Source organism: Passer domesticus, chromosome 2 (assembly GCF_036417665.1).
Source record: "Passer domesticus isolate bPasDom1 chromosome 2, bPasDom1.hap1, whole genome shotgun sequence".
Classification (NCBI taxonomy): Eukaryota; Metazoa; Chordata; class Aves; order Passeriformes; family Passeridae; genus Passer; species Passer domesticus.
Window position 1 is genome coordinate 101,919,603 of NC_087475.1, and position 21,989 is coordinate 101,941,591.

Genomic DNA, 21,989 nt, shown 5'->3' on the forward strand with positions numbered 1-21,989 from the left:
GACCCCTTCCCCACGCTCCCTTTGGTGCCTGGCTGTCTCCAGGCCCTGGCTGCCAGGCTGGGATGTGGGTTAGCAGATTTTTTCCACGCTGTTTCTCCGGGATCCCTGACAGAGCTCGTCAGAGCTGCCTTTTATCAGAATTGCACGCCTTAGTGAGTCTGTCATGACTCACACACAATGTGCTCTGTGCTGGATTAATCCAGCTAGCTTTCATGCTCAGGATGTGGGCGATGGGCAAGGGGTGGGGGTGGGGGGCATGGGGACAGATGCAGGGCTAGTAGTGGCCCAGGACATGGGCAGACTTGAGGGCCCTACAGTACTGGGGAGAAGAACTTTGTTTCAGTATGATCTGGAGGGACAAAGAGACAACAAGCCCACAGGCACAAAATGAAACGGGAGCAACAGGTGGCATGCTCCCTTCCAGCTGCAGGTACTTGTTTGCTCTGACTTTTTAGCAGGAGCCATGCCAGGGAGTTGTGCAGAGGTGTTCAGCCCCATCAGTGAGTTTGTTTGCACTGCCACACCCTTAACTTCCTTCCCTTAGCTTTAACTTCCAACTTCCCAAGAGTATCTGAGTTTAAGCCTGAGGGAGCCAAGGGTGAGAAGCAACTCCTGCCATATACTTTACATTCTGCTTATAGAATGTGCTGAGTTGGAGAAGACCCACAACGATCATCGAGTCCAGCTCCTGGCCTGCACAGGACACCCCAAGAATCACACCATGTTCCTGAGAGCATTGTCCAAACACTTCTTGGACTCTGTCAGGCTTGGTGCTGTTACCACTTCCCTGGGGAGCCTGTTCCAGTGTCCAACCACCCTCTAGATGAAAATCCTTTTCCTGATATCCAGCCTAAACATCCCCTGACTCAGCTGCACCTTGTTCCCTTCAGTCTTGTCACTGGTCACAAGAATGAAGAGATCTGTACCTGCCCCTCCTCTTCCCCTCACGAGGAAGTTGTAACGGCTATGAGGTCTCCTCTCAGTCTCCTCCAGGCTGAAAAAACAAAACCGACCTCAGCTGCTCCTCAAAGGCTTCCCCTTCAGACCCTTCACCATCCTTGTGACCTTCATTTGGAGGTGTTCAAAGCCAGGCTGGATGGGGCTTGGAAGCCTGGTCTGGTGGAAGGGTGTCCTGTCCATGGCAGGGTGGTGATACTGAAGGAGCTTTAAAATCCTTTCCAACTCAAACCATTCTGTGATTCAAATATGAGACATTGCATGCAGCTACTATTTATTTGCACAGTATTTTATAGGTGGACTTGGTTAAGAGCAGAGTTAACCTTTTGCCCCAAAGCTATGAGCATGCTGTGACTGGCTTTGATTGCCTTCTGCCAGCTCTTGAGTCCCTCCAGCTCCTGGCATATCCCATGTGATTTCTTCCACCAAATCATCCACTCAGCCAGCCATAACTTATCCCCACTTTGTGGGCTCACGTAGTACTAAGCATGTATGGAAGTTTTCCTGCAGCTCTGCTACTCCAGAGGCTGAACATGATTCTGGTCCAGCTGGGATCATGCCTGTATGTTGCTGCAGGTACATGAGTATAGTTTGGTGTTCATCTCTGTTACACAGATCTATCCAACCCTAGGAGAAGGACAGACAGATTATCTGCTAATTCATGTGCAAAAACATTCATAGGGGCTGTTAATACTTTTTATTTGGATGTGACATTTCTTTGATGTCTACATCTTTTAAAGCAAATCACTCAGGGGGCTTACATGTCTGTGAAACAGGTATGTCTGAAGCCTTGGTCCATGAACTGAGGGAGAACAATGTTTATAGCTCATCTTTCTTCTTTTTTGGACTGCATTTCCAAAGTAATTAACATTTCTCAAAAATGTATTGTTTCTGAAACAGATGTCTTCAGAAAAGACTGCCATGACAGTCCTCCCTGAAAGGTGTGGGAAGCTTGAGGAAGGCTCTTCACTTTCATCCCAATTACCTGCATGCTATGCAAATTTAGGATGTCTTTCTGCTTATTTGCAGAGAATTATTTCTCTCTGAAAAAAAGAACTGTGAAGCTGAGCTGAGAGAGTTCTCATGAAGGTAATTTATGTTCCAGTAATTTATGTTCCCTGCATAGTTAATTTCTGTGAGTCCATTATCATGTCTCTTAAATCATGTCCAAACTACGGCCATTCAAGATGAGTGCAGAAAAGTCATATTTGCATCTTCCAAACTCTCTTTGGAGCAAGTATTCCCATGACAAGAGCTGGAACCTGACTAGTGCCTTTTGGTGACAGTCACAACAGCTCAGCCAGGCACAGAGGAGGGAGCTTGACCCACCTTCCTGGTACTGATACCCTTTGTAGGGCAGGTTATGGGCATTGCTGCTGCCAACTATGCTGGCACCTTCCTAGTGGGAACACCACAAGAGGCAGGGCAATTATAGCCTGCAGTGCCAAACACAGGCTATTTTGGAAGTTTTCCTACAATACATCACATGAGGGTTTGGGGATATCAGTCCTGAACTTGTTTAAATGGTCTGGTTGCTTTTTATATGAAGAGGAGTAAATTTGCTCAGGGGATCCTAATCTGCACTGACATCTTGGTTAATGGTTTTGAGGTATGCAAAATGGAAATAAAACATTACTGTGCCTTTCTGAAAAAAGACATATAATATCCTAGTCAATATAAAGAAAGGAAGGAAGTTGCAGGAAAGTGTATATATTTCTTGCCAGTTAAAGGTATTCAGTTGTATAATACATCACCACATAGCTCTTTCTCAGTAGTTGATCATTTTATCTTCAGTCACCAAGTAACAAGGATTTTCATTCATCCTCATTAACTGTAGAGTGGAGGACCTAAAATGGTTCATTGCTCCAAAAGCTGCTCTTCTGTTCTGCTTTGTCAGCTTATCCCTTTCACTGTCCTCTAGGTGTAAGACCATGATTTAGCAAGGTGTTTAAACATCTCTTTAAGTTTAAGCATAAAATTAAGTTTATTCCTACCCAGCAGCACCTCTAAACATGTTCTTAAGCATGTGCTCTAGTTGCTCCAGCCACAGTGAAGTAACAGAGCAATTAAGCAGGTGCTTTGCTGAAGCAGAGCCTAAATGACTACTTTTAGTCCTTTGTTAGAAGGAGTATAAATCCTCCTCCTGACAGGGGTGGGAGCAGGGAGGGATGTGTTTTATCATCATCCTCCTCTTTAAAGCCTGACTTGGTCTTGCAGACTGCCCAGGTCCTTCCTTGTGCTGGTGACCAGCTGGTAAGCGGCTGTCACCTCTCTGAGACCTGCAACCATGTACAAAAAATTCAGATTTACAGCAACATTGACAAGATCATCATCCCTTTCATGGAAATGCAGGCTGGTGGCAAAGATGTTGGGAGCTGGCTTGTGTTAACACAGGCAGGGAGAGGACAGCAGGGCTGCCCCAGTTTACACCTGCTGAGGATAGGGCAGCAATGGAGGGAAAGGTTTTCCCTAGTTTTGTTTCACACCACCTTCCCACAGGGGCCGCAAAGCCCTTCTGTGGTCACTGTGCTGCTCAGAGAATGAACGCTGTCTCTGTTTAATTTTAATGCAGCCCTTTAACTAAGCTGCCTCACTGCACTTTGTCCATCTGGGTCGTCCCCTGCCTGCCAGAGTTTCCCTTTCATATTATTCCCCATCGACTCAGGAGGCCCTTTTGACTCACCCCCTCCCCTCCTCCTCTCCCCAGCCCATCAACATTGTGTTGCTCAGCCCTGGAGCACAAGCTGCAGCCATTCCTTGTGTCCCACTGCCAACACAGAGAGGCATCAACCTGTGCAAGGATAAATTGCACCCATGTTCCCCTTGCCCCAAGCAAACAGCCCTTGCTGCCATAAGAAAGGCAAAAACCACAATGCATCAAGGGACCACAGCTATAACAGTGCACACTTATTAACCAGGAAAAAATTGAGAAGGAGGAGGAGGAGGAGGAGGAGAAAGAGGAGTATAGATGTAGCAACAGCAGGGGCTTGCACAGGAAGGGGTCTGGCAGCAAGGGATGCAGCCAGACAAGTAGGGCCCCTCTGCTGATGCCATCAACGATAGAGCCCAGGGCCTGTCTGTTGTCATTGCTGGCAGCATGGAGAGTTGGGGTTTGCTTTTTTATGTTCTTCTTCTTTTCTCCTTCTTTTCCTGTTCTTGTTTGTTTATTTGTTTTGGTTTTGTGGGGTTGGGATTTTTTTTGTATGTGTGTCTGTGGTTTTAAGGTTGGTTTTTTGGTTTTGTTTTGTTTTGTTTGTTTGTTTTTTTCTCATGACGTCTGGGCTGCAGTTCAGCCAAGGAGAGCTGGGGCTGGGGAAGGAAGGGTGAATATCGGATTTTGCCCAATCCACTGATTCTCAATGGAGGCTGTAATGCACTGTGAGGCAGCACTGGCCTGAAGAAAGGAACCTTCATGGGCTGGGGGGGGAAGACAGGCAATGGCAGGCATCTCTCCCACCAGGTGAGCAGAAGCCCAGCCGCTCTCCCCTTCCCCCAGTCCTATTGCCCAGTCAAATCTCTGGCCCCCGAGCTCAGGCCAGGCAGTTGTGCAGCTCTGTAAGATTGAAATGGGTAAATTAATAGAGTGTACAGAGCAGACCTTTGGCTGGAGGCATGCTGTTATATGCCAACTGGAGCTGTATGTGTGAAGCTACACATATACATGTGTATATGTATATAAAAAACCACAGTCCTGCATGGAGCATAGGAATGTAAGGCTGGTGGCAGTGGCAGCAGCTGTGACTTTCCAGCTTGACCCTGCACGGTTCCTTCCCTGAGCCTGTAATCCCTGGCTAGGTGATATAATCTTTCCCAGGAAAACATCTGGTCCTGATTTCAGGCCTGCTGGTGACTGAGCCACCGCTGGCCTTCTAGGCAATGTGCCCTACAGATTAATTACTTTCACAGTTGAAAATGTTCACCTTGATTTTCAGTCTGAATTTGTCTGGCCTCAGCTGCTGGCAGCTGGTTCTCATATATGCCCTTTTCTGCTAGATTAAAGAACCCTTTGATATCAGGACTCTCTCTCTTGAGGTGCCTGTAGATCAAATCACTCCTTGGAAGAACCAGGGAGATCACGCCTTTTTAAATTGCACACCACAAGGTGGGTTGTCCAGACTTCAAACCTTTCCAGATTAAGCCATGTGGTATTAAATATCCTTTGGCATCCACACCTGTTCCTGCAACCCTCACCGGCACTGTGAAGGGCTGCCTGCCAGCCCAGGATGCTTGATGCCTTCAAGATGCAGACACAGCCATGCATGGACCAACAGCGGAGCAGAGATTTGAGGGAGACCTGACAGATGTATTTGGCCATGGAGGGGCTGCTCCTTAGGTGTGAAAGGACAAATGAAATTAAATCTTCTGCTGCTAAGGAAGTCATGGCATGCTGAGTGGGTCAGAACAATTGAGGCTGACCCTCACGAGTGGGAAGGTGGGACAGAGATTGCAAACTGGCCAGCACATTGTGTACCAGCAGCCTTGGAGGAACAGATTCATCTCTAAGTTCAAACGGTGTTTAGCCACAGAAGTCTGTATGTGGAGAGAAAAAAAAAATTGTTGGTTTCCAACATTGATTTTTCAGATTTTAACTTCTTGTGCTAGTATAGCATAAAAGTGGGAAAGGTTTTGAATGAAGCCTCAAGCTCACAAAGTGCAAAGACTATCTTCCTACCCAGTTTTGCAATAAAAATATGCATGTGACAGCAATGGAAATGAGAGCTTTTGTTTGTTTGTTTGTAAGCTCTGCAGCCCAGTATCGCTGCTGTGTTTATTACGCCCAGAGCTCAGGCAGAATTTCATATGCACCTCCACTCAGTTGCTGGAGTGCCACCGTCTGTAACATACAGAGTCTGAGATACTGAGACACTGCTACTCTACTCATAACTCCCTGGGGTTATCATCAGCTGAGATTACAGCCAGTTGGGTACAACCAGCGCTGGCTACAACAGCTGGGGAATATGAAACATTGTCCTTGGCCAAGTAATTTGCAAAAGGTCACCCAGAGCATCTGTAGCACGGCAGGATCTGAACCCTGCTCTTTTAACTCTGGCTCATCATCACAGAACCCTCTCCCAGGTGAGGCCACTCCTCACATGCTTTAGATCAGGCAGAGCTGTCTGAGCAGCCTTTCCCACTAGACTGCACTTCTGAAAAATAGGGTTCATCTCTCACAGTTGTATATTTTAATCAGAACTACAAGTCTTAAGCTGCGTGCAAATCAGGCCTCTACTGCCTATCTGATGGGAAGTAAATCCATAGGGTATCTCAGGAGGGACCACCACAAGAGACTAGTCCAACGCAGACCACAAAACTTTTCATCAAAACCTGATTAAAAATCACATTTCAGGAAGATTTAAGTTATTTACAGACTGGGTACAGTCTCCTATTCTGCAAAATAAAGCAAATGGTAAAAGTCTCTTTCACCTGCCCAAGCAAGACCAGTGCAATTTTCCATCCCACCAGGGTGCTAACTGGTAGGATCTTTCCTGTAGGCCTGTATCTCCTTCAGGAGAACTAGGGAGAGCACTTTGGTATTGTGACATCGAACCTTTTTCTTCCTGTGGTGCTCCGTGCTAATGGGAATGTAAAGGACAAGAAAGATCTTTCTTGCTTCAAGTCCTCCTACCCACCCCCCGTTCCAGTCCCAAGGGTCTGGATATGTGATATGTGTTTTCTTTTCATCCCTGCCTGAGAAACTCATGTTTCAGCCTTAGCATGCAAGATGGAAGAGAGCCAGCATTTCTGGGACTATTCCATCCCAGAGATTGCTTTCAACTTTTCCTCACTGCTTCCCCAACACTGACTGCAGCAGAAAACCCTGTCAGTTTGTTACCTGCTCATACCCCGAGGTGGTGAGCTGCATCTCTCCACTCTGTCAGTGATGCACTAAGACATGGTGACAAGCACCTCTCACCAGAAGCTGCTTTTGGCAGCTCAGGTAAGAGGTGCTCTATAGGGCGCATAGCAAAGGAGGCTTAGCAGAGAGGGGAGGTGGCTTCTTGTCTCACCCAGTGAAGAGGTGTTAAAGTGACTACTGCAACTTTTTCAAGCCCTGACATTCTTTGTCAGCCTGATGAGAACACCCATGACCCAAGTGGCCTCCCAGGAAGCGCTGTGTGAGATCCACTCTCCTTGTTGGCCACTCTTCACCATCCCCCTTTAGTCATCATCTCCCGCCCACCTCCCACCTCGGTGCAGCTAATGCATTTCCATTATTTATGAGACATCCCTTGGTGCTTCCAGCTCAGCCTTTCTCATTCTTACTGCTTTTTGCTTGGCATGTTGAGGTCTATGGCCCAGAAGTCAATATGGCTCAACACTCATCTACCAAACACAAATCCCTTGAACTTTTCCTTTCTGGTATGGTTTGTTTTAAATTAGCAATGTGAGATCATTGTACATGGTTGCACAAAGAAAGCAAAAGTTACAAGTTTTGGATTAATGGCTATGGAAGCAGTGCCTTCTCAGGCTGGCTGTAAAATATGTAACATACCATCAGCAGTAACACAGACCAGAATAATGTCAAAAGATGGAAAAGAGAATTCATCATTTCAGACGCACTCTATTTTTTTGGGTGTCTCGTGTTTTGATGGTTTATCAGTGAGGCAGCCAGCTGGTGCCATACTAACAGGTTTCTTCTGCCTTGCTGTGCACAAGGAAACCATGTAGGACATGATCAGTGCATTTCTCAGGTACCATCATCTGACAAATCCTTGGCCATCACCAATCCCTTGCTCAGGATACAGAGCATTTTATTACTGAGTGCTCGGTATGTGAATAACCCTTCCAGAGCAGCATAAGTAGGTTTGAACTTCTTGTAGTGAGATCACTCACTGCACTACTGCTCTGTAGGAAAATGGGGACTATATTATTCTTTTTTACAAGGCCTGCATTTGCACGCTGACAGAGGAGGCCCAGAGGAATACTTCCTCACCAGACAGCAGCCAGACCTTAGCTGTATGACCTTATAGCTCGCAGACAGCAGTTTTAATAGCACATCCAAAATAAACTTATCCTTTGTCCTGATGCAAAAACTGCACGGAGGCTGTTTCATTTAGAAGCCATTCCTTGGACAGCTTATTCCTCCATTGGCCTGGGAATGTTGTCAGCCTCTCCTGTGAACTATTTACCACATCTGCCTTTTGTAACACCAAGTTATTTTGCTGCCTTGTTCCCTCTCCAGCCCCCAAAGCACAAAAATAATAGTGCACACCCAATTTAAGCCACACACAACTCTCCCAGCATCTTCTGCTGGCCTTCAAGGATGTCCACGGGTTTTCCCACTGTGAGTGAAAGTTTCTCATTCCCACTGTAATAGCCCAGAGCTTGTTGTCTAAATCTGACTTTGAGTTAGGCAAGGGTCCATGGTTCCATGACAATGCCAAGATGTGGGTGGGAGCGGAGTGAAGGATTTTTTCCTAGGGATTTGAAATCTCTTCTTACACTGTTTCTGAAAGATTTCATCTCTCCAGGAAGAAGTCTCTCTAGATGAGCTGTTTGTGCAAGACTCTGCCACGTGGGCTTGAGCTGGAGCCTTCAGATGCAGCCAAACCAAAAGACTGCTTTTTTCCTCGGTTGGGACCAGCCAGGATTCAAACTTCAGGGGAAGATTTTGATCCAAGAAATTGAATCTGAGCTGCTCTTATCTTCAAGTGTTTCAGATGAAAGGATTGTCTGAGCCAAAGAAGGCATGTGAAATGCAGTCACCCTGACTTAGTTGTGGCTACAGGCAGGGAGATGTGATGGGACAGTAAGGGAAGCTGCTCATGGCTCGGGTGGGTACATAATGAAGTGATTTGACAAGGGACACAAAAATAGTCTATAGCAGAGACAAGGAAAAAATTATCTAAAATATTGTTTTGTTGTCCCTGTTTAATCCAGAGAGACTACTTTGCTTGGGCCAAATCCACAGCTGGCGTAAGACCCTCCATATTATCCAAATGTCTAGGAAAGATACAAACATAAAGATTGCATTAGGAGTGAGTGATCGCCATTTCTAACTGGAATTTATGACAGGAGCCAAAGCTGGAGTTCACATGAAACATATCCCATTTCAAATCACCAAAGCCAATGCTTGGGTTGGATTTTCTTCCATACTAAATATCAAGGCTGAAAGCGTGGGAATGCCTTCTCTTGAAATATATCTTATTTCCATGGTCTGGCTAAAGAGGTCCCTCACTCCCAAACCATTACAGCCTTTGTTTCTTTCCTAAATCTCATACCACCGACGTTTGCCAGTGAAATCACTGGGTCAGCGTCCCCCTCCTGGCTGTACTCCCCCCTTCTCTGTGAGCTTGCTGGGTTACACACAGGGAGATGAGCTGAGAATCCCCAGAAGCGAGAGATAAAATGCTGCCAAGTGAAACCCACACTAGTTGCAGAGTCGTGTTTTAACCTTGTCCCATCCCTCCCCTTCTAGAATGCCAGCCTGGGTGGGAATGTTGAGGAGAAATAAGATGTTATATTCATCCCAGGGAGCAGAGAGACGGGGGATTTGTAACTGGAGACCAGGATGGAGGCGGGCGAGAAAGAAACACACAGAAATATTGATGACCCCCTACGTGGGCAGGTCGGCTGTCCCCGGCGCCCCTTTCACAGCATGTTTGGCATCTCTCGGCGCCATGCATCCTCTACGTGCATGCCCCTGCATGCAGGCGCGGGCGGTGGGATTGGGGGGGCGGCTTAAAAAGCCTCGCTGAGAAAGGTATTTCTTGTGGGGAGAAAGACACAGGGGGGGCGGAGGGGAAGAAAGAGGGCAGGCCCCCTCGCTCCCCACTGAGTCCATTTCTCCTGCTTTGCCGGAGCTGTCAGCCTTGAATCCCGGTGGCGTCCCGTAACTAATTGACAGCAATGGGGGCCTTTGGGAGCCGAAGAATACGCATCCTTGCTGGGCGAGCGCTGGAGCAGGGGCTGCGCGGGCAGCTGTGGGGGATATAAAGGGCGGCTTTGAAAGCCTTTGTGCCTGCCCGCAGTGCGTGCGTGCGTGTGTGTGGCGGTTTTGTGGCGAGGTGAGGGATGCCGGGCAGGGCGGCGCGGGGGGAGCGCCGGGAGAAGCCGCCGGGAGCAGTGAGGTTCTCCCAGAGAAAAGGGGCGGGGGAGGGAGGAAAAAGCCCCAAAGGGCGCGAGGAGCGAGGTCCCCGCGCTCTCCGAGAGCATCGGCAGCAGGGAGCTGGGTGGGGGCGTTCGATGTAAAGCCGGGGCCATCGGGAAACTGGATCTCTGTTTTTCATCCTGCCCTGGCCCAGACTGTAAAATATCACCCGCCAGCACGGCCGCCAAGCTGCAGCTTCGAGAAACAAACCCCCTGCTGTGTTTTTTCTGGGCTTGGGGAGCGGGCAGAGAAATCTCGCCTCCCAGGTGTAACGTGGCAGCTTTGTCCCTGTGGTCATCCCACTCTTTCCTGAGGATGCTTTGATACCCACCAGAGGAAGGGCTAGATTTATTTTATTTTATTTTATTTTATTTTATTTTATTTTATTTTATTTTATTTTATTTTATTTTATTTTATTTTATTTTATTTTATTTTATTTTTCTGTCCTGAAGCCAGTTGAACAAACATGTCCCAGCACCGCAGACAAAATACTGTCCGGGAGACATTTTCATGTTTTTGGCTTGACTCATGCAAAAATGCCCCATTGTCTGTGACATTTTAAGAAACAATCTCTGATAAAAGTATTTGCACATTTACAGCTGGAGAGAAATAAATTAACCGCTTGCTTTTCTCTGGGGTCTGTCACTTTGGAATTTAATAACAGAAGCAACCGAATGGGGACAAGTGTAGAAGAAACAGGTCCCAAGGCAGCTAGGCAAGGGTGCAACTACCAAGCAAGCCCAGCACAAAAGTAGGGGCAACAAGGGACACTTACATTTTAGACCTAATCTCTACCCAGTTTTTGAGAGAGAAAGTGAGTGTTTGAAAGATGAGGCATCAGTTCATATGTTTGAAGGCCAAAAGATATTATTAGACCAGCAAGTCTGATTTTCTGTGTTATAAAGACCCCAGTATGATACCCAATTATGTTTATATTGAGCTAAATAACTTGTAGTTATTTATACAGTAGACATTAATAACAGTAGACACTTCCTCCCCTCCCCACCTTTGTCACAGTCCCTTTGTCTCTTTATTTCAACTAGGCCCTATGCAAAAAAAATGCTTGGACCCAGCCAGTCAAGAGCTCATGGGCATTTGGCAAAATGCATTTTTCATTCTGCATTTGCCTCACTTTAGTAGATGCTCTATTTTTCCTGGATCCTGCATGTGGCAATACAGAATGGGAAAGCCAGATCCTCACATATTTGCTGGCTGAGCAAAGCTAATTGCCCAGCTCTAGGCTAAAAGAGAGAGGTGCTCAGCTATCTCCCAGGTCAAGTCCAGAGGCCCTTGGAAGTAATCCAATTCCCAAAAACTGTTGATGCTGTGGGTGAAGCAATGAGTCCTTACTCTTTCTATTGCCTGTGAGTTATACACTACAGGAAATGGGAGCTGCATTTCCTGGGAATGATAAACACCTTTTTGCTTAGCAATAGGTCAGTGTCCTAAAGTTTCTTCGTGAAGCCAGAGTGGGCATGTTCAATGCAAGGAGAAGGGCAAGCCCTGGGCAGGTGGTTGGGCTTCCTCAGAACATCCAGCCTCTCTGGTGCCCATCCAGCAGCTGGCTAGTGTCTCTGCCCGTTTGAATTAATGATATTAAAAGGTGGCTGATCCATTTGTGCTGTTGAAAGAGGAGAGATCCTTGACTATCCATAAAAGCAGTCCCTTGTGTTGTTGTTTTTTGTTTGTTTTTTTTTTTTTTTTTTTTTTTTTTTATGAGCTAGAGAAAAGCATTATTATTAGAAAAGCATATTTATCAATATTTTTGAAACTTCTTTTTCTGGTTTGTTTTTAGTCACATGGGTGATGGTATTCGCATCTCTATTTCCCAAACACCCCTGGGGCCAATACAGCCCTGTCCAAGCTCTGAAAGATGATGTTTGGCCTATCTAGTAACCACTGGCTTGAGCCCAAGCTCCCAATGAACTCAGTAAAAAGATTGACTCAGCTTAAAAGGGAACATGACCTTAGTCTGTACCCTGAACAATAGTTTAGGAATGGCTGCAGGCTGCAGTGACCTGTTGCTGCTTGTAAGAGTTGCACAGTGGGCTCTGGGCAGCTCCGAGCATCTTTATGCTCCATGTTTGTAGAGCATCCAATCTGGAATCAGTATCAATTTTCTGATGGATGCTTCCACACGTTGTGGCAGCAGATAAGTGATATAGCAGAGCCTGTCAGTGCAGGTGTGAGCAGGGATGGCATTGGACTCCCCCTGGGAGCTCTGGAATTTCAGGCAGCTGTTTTGTCTGCAGAGGGGTCACTGGTCTGTGTGGGAAGACTGTGACTGCTGGCAGAGGCATCAGTTCAAGCCTACTGATTGCTCTCTCTCATCTGACAGTAAAAATAATTGTTTCAGATAATACAGCGTTGTTCTTTCCATGTGGAAAAATCAGAAAAGCATGCAAAACTCTCCCTCTTTTTTTCCTGCTAATTGCCTTGATTTCTGCTTCTACATTCCCAGCTGCCGCTCCTCTCCAGGTTGCCCTTTTTGACTCCCCGATTAATTTCTTTGTCCACCCATTTACCACTCAGGACATGGCGACCTTTGAATGTAAATCTGCGCTGACGTCCCTCCCATTTGCCTGCTTTTGTCGGGGCTGACATCTGCAAGACTCCTTGTAGTGGAGATGGGAGAGAGCCGAGTAGATGTGGGATCTGGGCAGTGCCCACCCCTGCCAGGGCTGCTGCCCACCTCCACTCTGTGGTGCTGGCTCCCCATCCCAGAGCTCAGTGTCTTAGCCTGGCATGAAAGAATCACAGATTTTGGTCTGCAGCTCCCAGATGAGACATGAGTATAGGTGCAACCTTCAGCCTCTGCTGTCTGCTGGCTCAGGAGTTCCTGAGTTGCTCATGGCACAGGTGGTTCTCACCTCCTTGACTGACACAGACAATTTTTATCCCAGGTTAATTTGGACAGGCATTCTTCGTGAGAAAGTCCAGCCCACCTACGGTGCCCCTTGTTGTGCCCTGGAGCTGCTGCTTTTTGAAATGAGAGGCTTGTTTGGAAGACACTCCCAAAGCCATGACAATGCATTTGCTCCTTGTGTTACCTCAGGGTGCAAGAGGTCCTACCTGCACAGCAAATGTCTGACAAGCCTTGCAGCTGTGAGGGAGCCACAGACCATTGCAGAGCCTGGCTGTACACCTCACATTAGAGCTGACAGGTGGGGTGGACACAGTGCCATTTTCCAGGAGCAGGGCCTTGTGGATTTTTGAAGCAGAGACAACTCTTTCCCAAATGATGTCCCAGGCTGCAGCATAAAGGCCTTATTTGCGGTGAAGTGGGTTTTATCCTGCACAGAGTTTGACCATTGGGATGTGGAGTGCTGCCTCCTGGGTCCATTGTGATTTTTGGCATCATCTCCTGAATCCTGCTCGGAAGCTTTCTGCTCTGTAGCTTTTCTGAAGTCCTGCCCAGACCTTCCATCAGAGATGTGAGATGCCAGTTTAAGGTTCCGCTTTCCAACACTGTGTAGGGCTTTTGGCTTTAATTACACAAAGCCCCCTTCCCCCAGCCTTCCCCTTGTTCCCAGCACAATGAGGTCAGACACCTGCAAAACTGAACTTTTAGGGAAATGGCCCTGGAGCAGGACAAAGGCGTTAGGCAGTGGGGGATGGGGACGTGAGGGGCAGGCAAGCAGCTGCAGCAGAGGAGGCACAGCTGGATCCCTGCACAGTATTGCCTTCCTGCCTGCCCCTGCCTCATCCTTCTAAGGCCTGTTAGAGTCGCTTCTCCTTGTGAAGGCAGAGTGGTTTCTCCTTGAACTCTGGTAGCACCATAGCTGCCACGTGAAAGGGTCCTTGGACAAGCTTCTTGCTGAAGGCCTCTTTGAACAGTTAAGGGAAGTGATCTTGTTTGATGTTTTTTCACTGAGCCCTTTTCTTCTTCTCAGTTTTACCCAAATGGAGAGAGACAACTTTGTGGAGGTTGAAATAAATGAGCTCTCCCCATCCTAGTATAGATACTAGGAATGGGCAAGTTCCAAATCTCTGCCTTGCCTCACTTAGATCACAGTCTTCCTTCACTGGAGGTGGAATGCAGATGGCATTGCTGACCTGTGTCCAGATGCTTGAAAGACTTAGATTAAATACTTTCCTAAAGGAAAATGAACAATAAGCATTGCAACTGTGCAAAGTGATATGAAGTTGTACTTACATGCTCAAGTGGCCTGTGAGCTTTACAGAGCACTCTGGGCAAATGTGTTTTAGTGAAATAATACATGGATTCATCTGTACTAGGGGTTTTTTTGTCTTTTCCCACTCAAGAGAAAGGAAATAAGTGGACATATCCATTCCTTAAAAATGGGGGAAAAAAGAAGGGTTTAGAAAGAAGCAAAGAAAAAAGAGAGCAGGACTTATAGATGACCTGTGTTCCCATCACCAGTCTGGTTCTCTGTCCTCCCATATGTAAAATGGGAAGAAAAACAATGAGTAGATAATAAAAATGAGATGACAGATAGGGTGGAGTAGGTGGACAATGAGGGTAAAAAAGATTAAAAGGGTCATCAGTTCTCATGCTTATAGATTCAGCTCAATATACTAAGTGCCAGGAGAAAATCTGTAGAGTTGTATCATTGAACAGCTTCCAACAAGATTTCTCATGCTTCTTATTGACATCAGGCAAGTGGACCTTGCCCAATAGTACCTGCTTTCATACAGCACTTCTCCCTGTGTCATGGAGGGCATTGTATGAGAATTGTGTGAGTATAAGAAAGCATCTCTTTAATAAGACATGACTGCTTGGAAGGGCCAAGTGAATTCCCCACCCCACAGAGGCCTACAATGTAGCAGTTACAAGGCAGCAAGTTAAGCCGGACCTTCGGACTTGAGGATTTCCAGTTTAGACTCCTTCTCCCTTCAGAAGGGTTTGTTCTGCCCTGGAAGGGTGTCAGGCTTAAAGCCTTCTCGCCTCGCTGGCACACTGTGGGAATGTTGCTGAGGGGGTTCTGTGCCTCCCACCATCTCTCCTGAGGTACGACCCACTGTGTTGCTGCCTGGGCTGAGAGGTGGTGGTGAAGGGCAGGGATGAAGGGGAGGGGGCGGGGGGAGAAGCTGGTGAAGAGGGTAAAGGAAGCAACTTTTTAAATAAAAAAAATAAGTGATGAATAGATCGGCTAATCCCAGGAAACCTTGAGAATATAGAGCAGCGTCTGTGGAGCCTCTCTTTTTTCTTTTCTTTTTTTTTTTTTTAATTTTCCTTTCTTTAATTTCGCTGCAGCACATATAATCAATTATGGCTTGAATTGGGGATAAGGGGAGGGAAAGTACTTCAATTCATAAATCAATTTTATACGGTCATCAGTCAGGTTGTGAATGCAAATACCTCTGTCGGTTTAGGTTATTCAGAATTAATTGACTCCCACCGGGCTGGGCTGCAGATGGAGAGAAGCTTTCTCACAAAGTCTGCTCAGGCTCAGCATGGGGGCAGGCAGGCGGGCTGGCTTCCTCCTCCTCTTCTTCCTCCTCTTTCCTCTCCTGGAGCATTATCCTATTGGCGTTGAGGAGAGTTTTGTGTGTGCGTGTGTGTGTGTCCCTTCTGTGAGAGGGAGAGATGCTTGAAGAAAGAAAGGGATATGCAAAGATTAAAGTCACAAGCCCCCTCTTCAGCCCTAGACTGTGCAGACACTTTTATGTGATTAGGAATGCTTTGCTTTCAAGGGTTTGCTTTTAAGCCTTGAGCTTCTCTTGAACTTCTCCAATAAGAAAACAAACAGCAGCGTCAAAGCCTCCCCTGTGCCTGGAATTTGAGCTCGAGTTGTGTCATTAAAAAGCCACTTCGCTACTGGGACTTTGGCATCTGAGTCACTGTTTCAAAGCCAGTCTGGGGCAGGAGAGATCGAAAGTCATTCAACATCTAGTGGTTGTTTTGGTGGCCTATTGAAAAATGAGGTTTGGAGGGTTTCAGGGCCCCTGAGAGGACACAGAACAAATGCTGCCACCTGAATCCTTCCTCCTCCTCCTCCTGCACCTTCTCTCCAAGGCTGAAATATCTGGCAAGCAGGGGCTGTATGGAGAAACCCCAAAGGATGGATTTTCTGGAGGGTGAAGAAGTCTGTAACCTGCAGCCCCTCTTTTCCTCCCCCATTAGCACTCCCCAGGTCAGCACACTTTCTGGGCTAAACGGCAGGGCAGAGCTGGCAGTGTACTACAGAGGGGGCTCTCTCAATTTCCTCACACACACCCCCACACCCCAGTCCTCTCATGGGACAGCACTCAGCCTAGAGGCTGTCACCCCACCTGGTACCCCAGGGCTATCACTCCACTCCTCTCCTGGCCCCATGACCCATTCCCTCCTCTCTGGCCAGCTCCCTTTGTCTCACTGGTTAGCTGATGCCATGAGTTCCCCCACACAAGGGACAGTCGTCCTGGTTTTTCCATGGTCTCGTGAACCAGCCCAGGCCTCAGACTGGCTGGCATGTCCACCACATCAGCTGCTGGAGGTTTGTGTCTGGTGTTGGCCCTTCCCAGACATAACATTGAGGAATGGGTGGGGAACACCACTTCATTACACCCCCTGGGAAAGATAATTGGTATTAACATACAGGTACACGCCTTTCCCTCTTTGTTTTGGCTTGTCACACCTGGGCTTTTGCAGACCAGGACATATCAGCATCAAACTGCAGGAGCTCATCTAGACAAGGAGGCCATCAGACATGCATCAGTAGATACCTAACTATGAGATCAATTGCCAAAACCAGTCAGAGTATGTAAGCCTGTTTTGTGCCTGGGGAAACTGAGGCACAGATAAAGATGTGGCTCAATCCAAAGCATCCTTCTTTAAAAAGTGGCATAGCTGGGAATAAAGCCTAGGTCCTATTGTCTGAACTCTTGTAATGGTGCACACCAGGACTAAGACAGCAGATCACCAGAGCTAAAGACGTGGGGCACATCCATACCCTCTGCTCTACAATGGGCTAAGCACATCAGGTTTCAGCAGGACTAGAGGTGCTGGCACATGAGTGGAGTGCCGGAGATGACCCAGTGGAGCTGATCCCCACAATGCCATGGAAACATTAGGTCAGACACACCAAAAGCTCAGAAGAGGCTGTGGAGGCAGTAACAACTGGAGAGGAAGCTTGGCTATGCTTAAAGGACCCTGGGAGGAGGAGGAGGAGGCTGCAAAGGAAGATGAAAGGAGCTGTCTGGAGCTGTCTGCAGTTAAGTGGAGAGGTGGGAAACAGCTTTGCAGTTTTTCAGCAGGAAGCGTGGGGAGCAGGTCTTGGCAAAGGGAAGCAAAAGGGAGAAGCAGAACAAAAGAGCCATGCAACTTCCACTCAATGCTTTCCTCCATTTTGGGCCAATCTGCTATTTGAACAGCAACCAAAGAGCCAGGTGCTTTGGATGGTCTTCTACAAGGCTCTGCCAACTTCACAGCACCCCTCAGCTGCAAAATTCTCTGCTAGTTTTCACAGATGCAATTTTGTAAAAGCCCCCTGCCACGACCCACTCTGCCCCGTCTGCCTCTGCTGCAGTCATGGGCACTCCTACACACGCCATCCTGCCACCCCATTTCCCCTCAGTACTTCCCTTTCATGATACACACTATGGACAGTAATTGATGAGAATATGAATGCCCTAAATTCCTCATCCTGTATTTTTTTTAATGAGCTTGGCCCATAGTCTAGAGAAGGTAAACATGGGATTGTTAGCTCCAGCACCAACCTGGAAGCCTTACGGAATTTACCACCCCTGCCACATATTGAAGTACAACTCATTAGGAAGGATGGGCCTTGTGTTTGCAAGCCTGTCAAATCTTTCACACTGAAAATGAGAATCATCAGGCTGTCTTCTGCTGAGGCTGTTGCACCTTGTAGGTTCACCATGGCCAGCATGTTGTCTCTGCTGCACCTTCTCCGTATGGCAGTGCCAGGGGGATGTGCTTCTTTGGGGCTGGCGGTGACTGGGAACACGGGATGGGAGCATATTGTATGTTTTGTGCGTGGTGTGGGAGTACCAAAAAGCTTTTGCCTTATGTCTCTTTACATGTGAACCCTGTGCTCCCTCTTTCTGTGACAAGCACCAGGAAATCCATGCATTAGATGCATTAGACAAAAAAGTGCCATGATGGCCTTCTGCACATCCAAGTCCCATCCACCCACCAGCCTGACAGTAACCAGGTCTGACTCTTGCTAAACACAGGTCCCTGGGACCAAAAGTTGGAATCTGTGCTGCCCCTGCTAAGCTTTGTCTAAATTCTCTGCTGAATATCTCTGCTTGGTGTTCATCAGGTTGGAAAGCAGTTTAGAAAAAAAAAACAAACACCCTTTGGGATCTTCCAACAAATCCATAATATGTGAGAATTAACCTATTTTTAATGCACTGCCTGCTTTCCCCACACTCCCTCGCTGGCCCAAGGCTGGTTCATCTTTCAGAGCTGAACAATGCTTCATGTGTTTCTGTTTGCTCAACATTTAGAGGGAAGGCCTTCCTCTCTTCAGTGCTTTCTTAGCATTTTTAAATCATGTTTATAAAGTCAAATACCTAAGTGACCAAAAGAGTGGCAAAAGCTGCTTCTCTGCTCTGCAGGGTACTGAAATCTCCTCTTGAAGTCAATGGGGAGGGCCATGCTCTGCTGAAATCTTGATCAGAGCTGGAGCTTTAGCAAAGGGGCGGAGTGAGACCCTTGCCTTAGTACACAGCTCCTTTCACAGAGGCCCGGGGAAGGAGGGGAGAGGTGGCGGGGGTTGGGGCGGGGGGGAATCTTTACACCCATGGTGGGACTTCTGAAGAATTTACAGTCATCTTTCCTAGAGACACTAAAGATTTTATAGCCTTGGTACCAGTGGTTACAATGCCCTATGGAGCACAGAGCTGAAAGTATGCCAGGGACCCCTTCATCTCACCAGAGCCTGGAAGGTGGCCAGGGGCTTCACACGGGGAAGTTTATTTCAGAGAGGGAAAGGAGTGAAGAAGCTGGGAGGGAGAGAAGAGGGGAGAGAGGCCGAGCAGAGGGGGAGAGGGAAGGGAAAACAAAAGCATGTGAGATGGGAGAGTGAGCAAAAGAGGCAGGATGGAGAGCAAAGGTGGGAGAGCAGAGGGAGGCAGAGAAATGAGAGGATGCCAGCATGGGAGGAATGAGAGGAGAGACCTAGAAAGGAGGAATAGAAGGCAGAAATGAAAGGGAGGGAGAAAAACATTTTAGAAGTGGCAGAGGGAGGAAACATGAGACGAAGGAATAACAGAAAAGGACTCAGAAAGAGGGAAAAGAAGAAGTAGCAAATATGAATAAAGTTAGAAAGCAAAACAGGTTCTGCGTGCAGGTACAAGGGGGAGGCTCGGAAGCACCTACAAGCCCAGTCCCCCAGACAAATCCAGCACAGAAAATGAGGCTTTCAGTGACTGTCCCCATTCTCCTGCCAAGTCTTTAAACTGAGAGAGGAGCCAGGGAGCACTTCTGCATACCCAATTCTGCACAGACTTGCACACCCAGGGTCCTCTTGGGCAGATATTCACAAACATGAATATGCATTTATATATGCATGTATGTGTGTGTGCATGTGTATGTACCCTGACACATATGTGCAAGCATGTCATATACCCAATGCTATGACATCCATGCTTTCCCTCTTCACAATGCTGTGCACCTGCTATGCACATTCAGACTCTCCCCATGCCTTCACCTGCCTCCACAGCCATCCACACACCCAGCCTGAGCTCCCCTCACTCCTCGACTGGCTGCAAAACAAGGCTTACACTTTGTGAAAAATGCTGAGGTTTGGCTGTTTGGCTTCATTCCATGCTGGGGAGAAAATGAGCCTTTAAGATGTTGGTTGTTCTTTTTTTTCTTTTTTTTTTTTTCTTGAGAGGAAAAAAACAGACAGAAAAATGAAGCCAGCAAGTGCTCCACCCTAGAACATAAAACATGGACATACATTTAAGAAATGGTTTCTCTGACCTGGTGGTCTGTGAATGTAGATTTAAGGACAATTGTGGTGGTCAATTATAGCCTGGTCATTTATAGCCTTGTGAGGCTATGCTTGAGTCCCACGGCCCAGGAGTTTCAGTGCTGTCAGAGCATTAGAGAGCCAGTTCCATGTTCTTTATCCTATGTCCAGCAAAATCAATATGCTGGCATATCTCTGGGTGCAGTAGAGTGATCTCTGAGCTCTGCATCTGCTTGGTTTGCAGAGGGGGGAGTGTTTGTCCAGGGTTCCCACACAGTGGTGCCTCCTGTGAGCAGAGCCAGGCAAACCTGGGGCTCTCAGGCCAGAGCGGATATCGAGCTCTTGCCAACAATTCACTGTCCATCGCTGTGTTTCTAAAGCAGTGTGCCAGCTCAGTCTCAGGGAGGGTCAGTGGCAATCCCTTAAAGTGAACATTGCCCTCATCATGCTTCTCTCTCGTTATAATGGACAGAAAGGGGCTTGTGGCAGAGATTTTCTATACTTTTATAGGTGTTGCCAGAGCCCAGAAAGGGTAAGGAACCAAACAGCGAGAGACCTAGCAGCTGCATATTGGGATGAAGAGGCAACCGTGGTTTAATATTCTGTTAAAATTGCTCCCCACAAGCTGTGCAAACTTTCTCCTGTTAGAAAAACACTGCAAAGGCCCTGGGTGATACATTGTTAATGGGTCTCTCTCATATGGACAGTAAGCACAGCTCCACACTGGTGAACCACCAGGGGAGGTAGATCTGTGCATGCCACCACTGCAGGAGCAGTGACAGTCCTGACAGCTAAGCAGCATGGCAGGGCCGTGAGGATGCCAGGGGAACATGCTCTCCATGTCAGTGTTAATGTCAGACCTCCTGGAGGACAGCTGCATGTGTTTGGACACTTAAGGGCATGCTGTCCCTGGCCATAATTTGGCACCACCTGAGTGTATTTGACTTAAGATGGATGAAATGTAAAGAGGCAGACCTCCAGTTAGACAGCTCTTGGGGAACAGCTTGAGGAAATGATGCATTTATTTCAAGACCTACCAGGTGCACATTTCCTTCAGCTTGTAATTTAGCCTTTCACTTGTTTGGTGGTGCTTATCTAATGCCATTGGTTTTTACAGCCTCCCTGTGAAACACCACTGCTTCAGAAATGGCCCTGTCCCTGTCTCCCCACACTTTCTTTGACTCTTTTTTGCTTTCCTATAGAATAACCAAGAAATGGTTATATATAGTATAGTATAGTATAGTGTATAGTGCCTCTGGCAAGGCAGAGAAAGCATGAATCAATAGAATAACAGGAGTGCAAGCTGAGCACATCTTCTGTACCCAGCAATGGAAGTCAAATTTACTTTATTTTTTCTGTTCTAATTTGGCCATCAGAAACAGCCATAAAGTCAAGACAGCCTTGGAGATGTGTGGTCATTTCTTCGAGGAGAGAGTACCAATGAGCCTGCATGTCAGGGCAGGAATAGAAAGGAACTGGTCCTTGTGCCAAGACTTTCTTGGTAATCCAAGGAATTCATACACAAAAAAAATTTGCTAAATTAGTTCAAACTATAGTCCAGAGGGGCCCTGGCATCCTCAAGCTATAAACAGAGAAGAGAAATGGATCTGATACAAAGTCACATTTCTGGTAGGCTTGGAGGAATGCAGTGTGCTCAGTACTGGCTTTGCACAGGTCTTTACTCTGGGGCCATGCACTGCTGGTTGATTAAATCTTTTACTCCTGCTGGTGAATAATTATCTGCCTGACCTGTTCCACTCCAGGCAGCAAGAATACCCCATTAGTGATTTCTTCCACAATAAAAGGTGGGGCGCTCACCCCTCATCTGGCTTTACCTGGCCTTTGGCAATGACGCTCAGGCCAGAGGTTTCAGTGCCAGGTGCTGGGTGCTGACAAGAATGTCCCCAGCTTCAGGGAACCCTGTGGGAAACCTGGCTCTTGCAGGTGGGGAGAGCACTGCCTCCCAAAGGAAAGAGCCTGGCACCTTGGGAGGTGTGGCCCAGGGCCTTAGTTATGATGTTATTCCATTCCCTGATTTTGGAAGGAGCGGTGGAAAC

The 21,989-nt window shown here is 47.3% G+C and overlaps 1 protein-coding gene across 3 annotated transcripts in view; it reads left to right on the plus strand.

Moving 5' to 3' along the window:
• The window catches only part of LOC135294605 (protein spire homolog 1-like), a 70,441-nt gene that overhangs the window by 32,008 nt on the left and 16,444 nt on the right, over nucleotides 1-21,989 (plus strand). Inside the window, exon 14 of one of the 3 annotated variants that reach the window (XM_064410109.1) lies at nucleotides 1,987-2,152. The exons of 1 other annotated variant lie outside the window; for it this stretch is intronic. In XM_064410109.1, coding sequence (XP_064266179.1) covers nucleotides 1,987-2,044 — 58 coding nt within the window. In that variant the 3' untranslated portion in view covers nucleotides 2,045-2,152. Of the gene's footprint in view, nucleotides 1-1,857; nucleotides 1,898-1,986; nucleotides 2,153-21,989 lie in introns of those variants that run through there. One more of the 3 variants, XM_064410113.1, reaches the window with a different exon arrangement.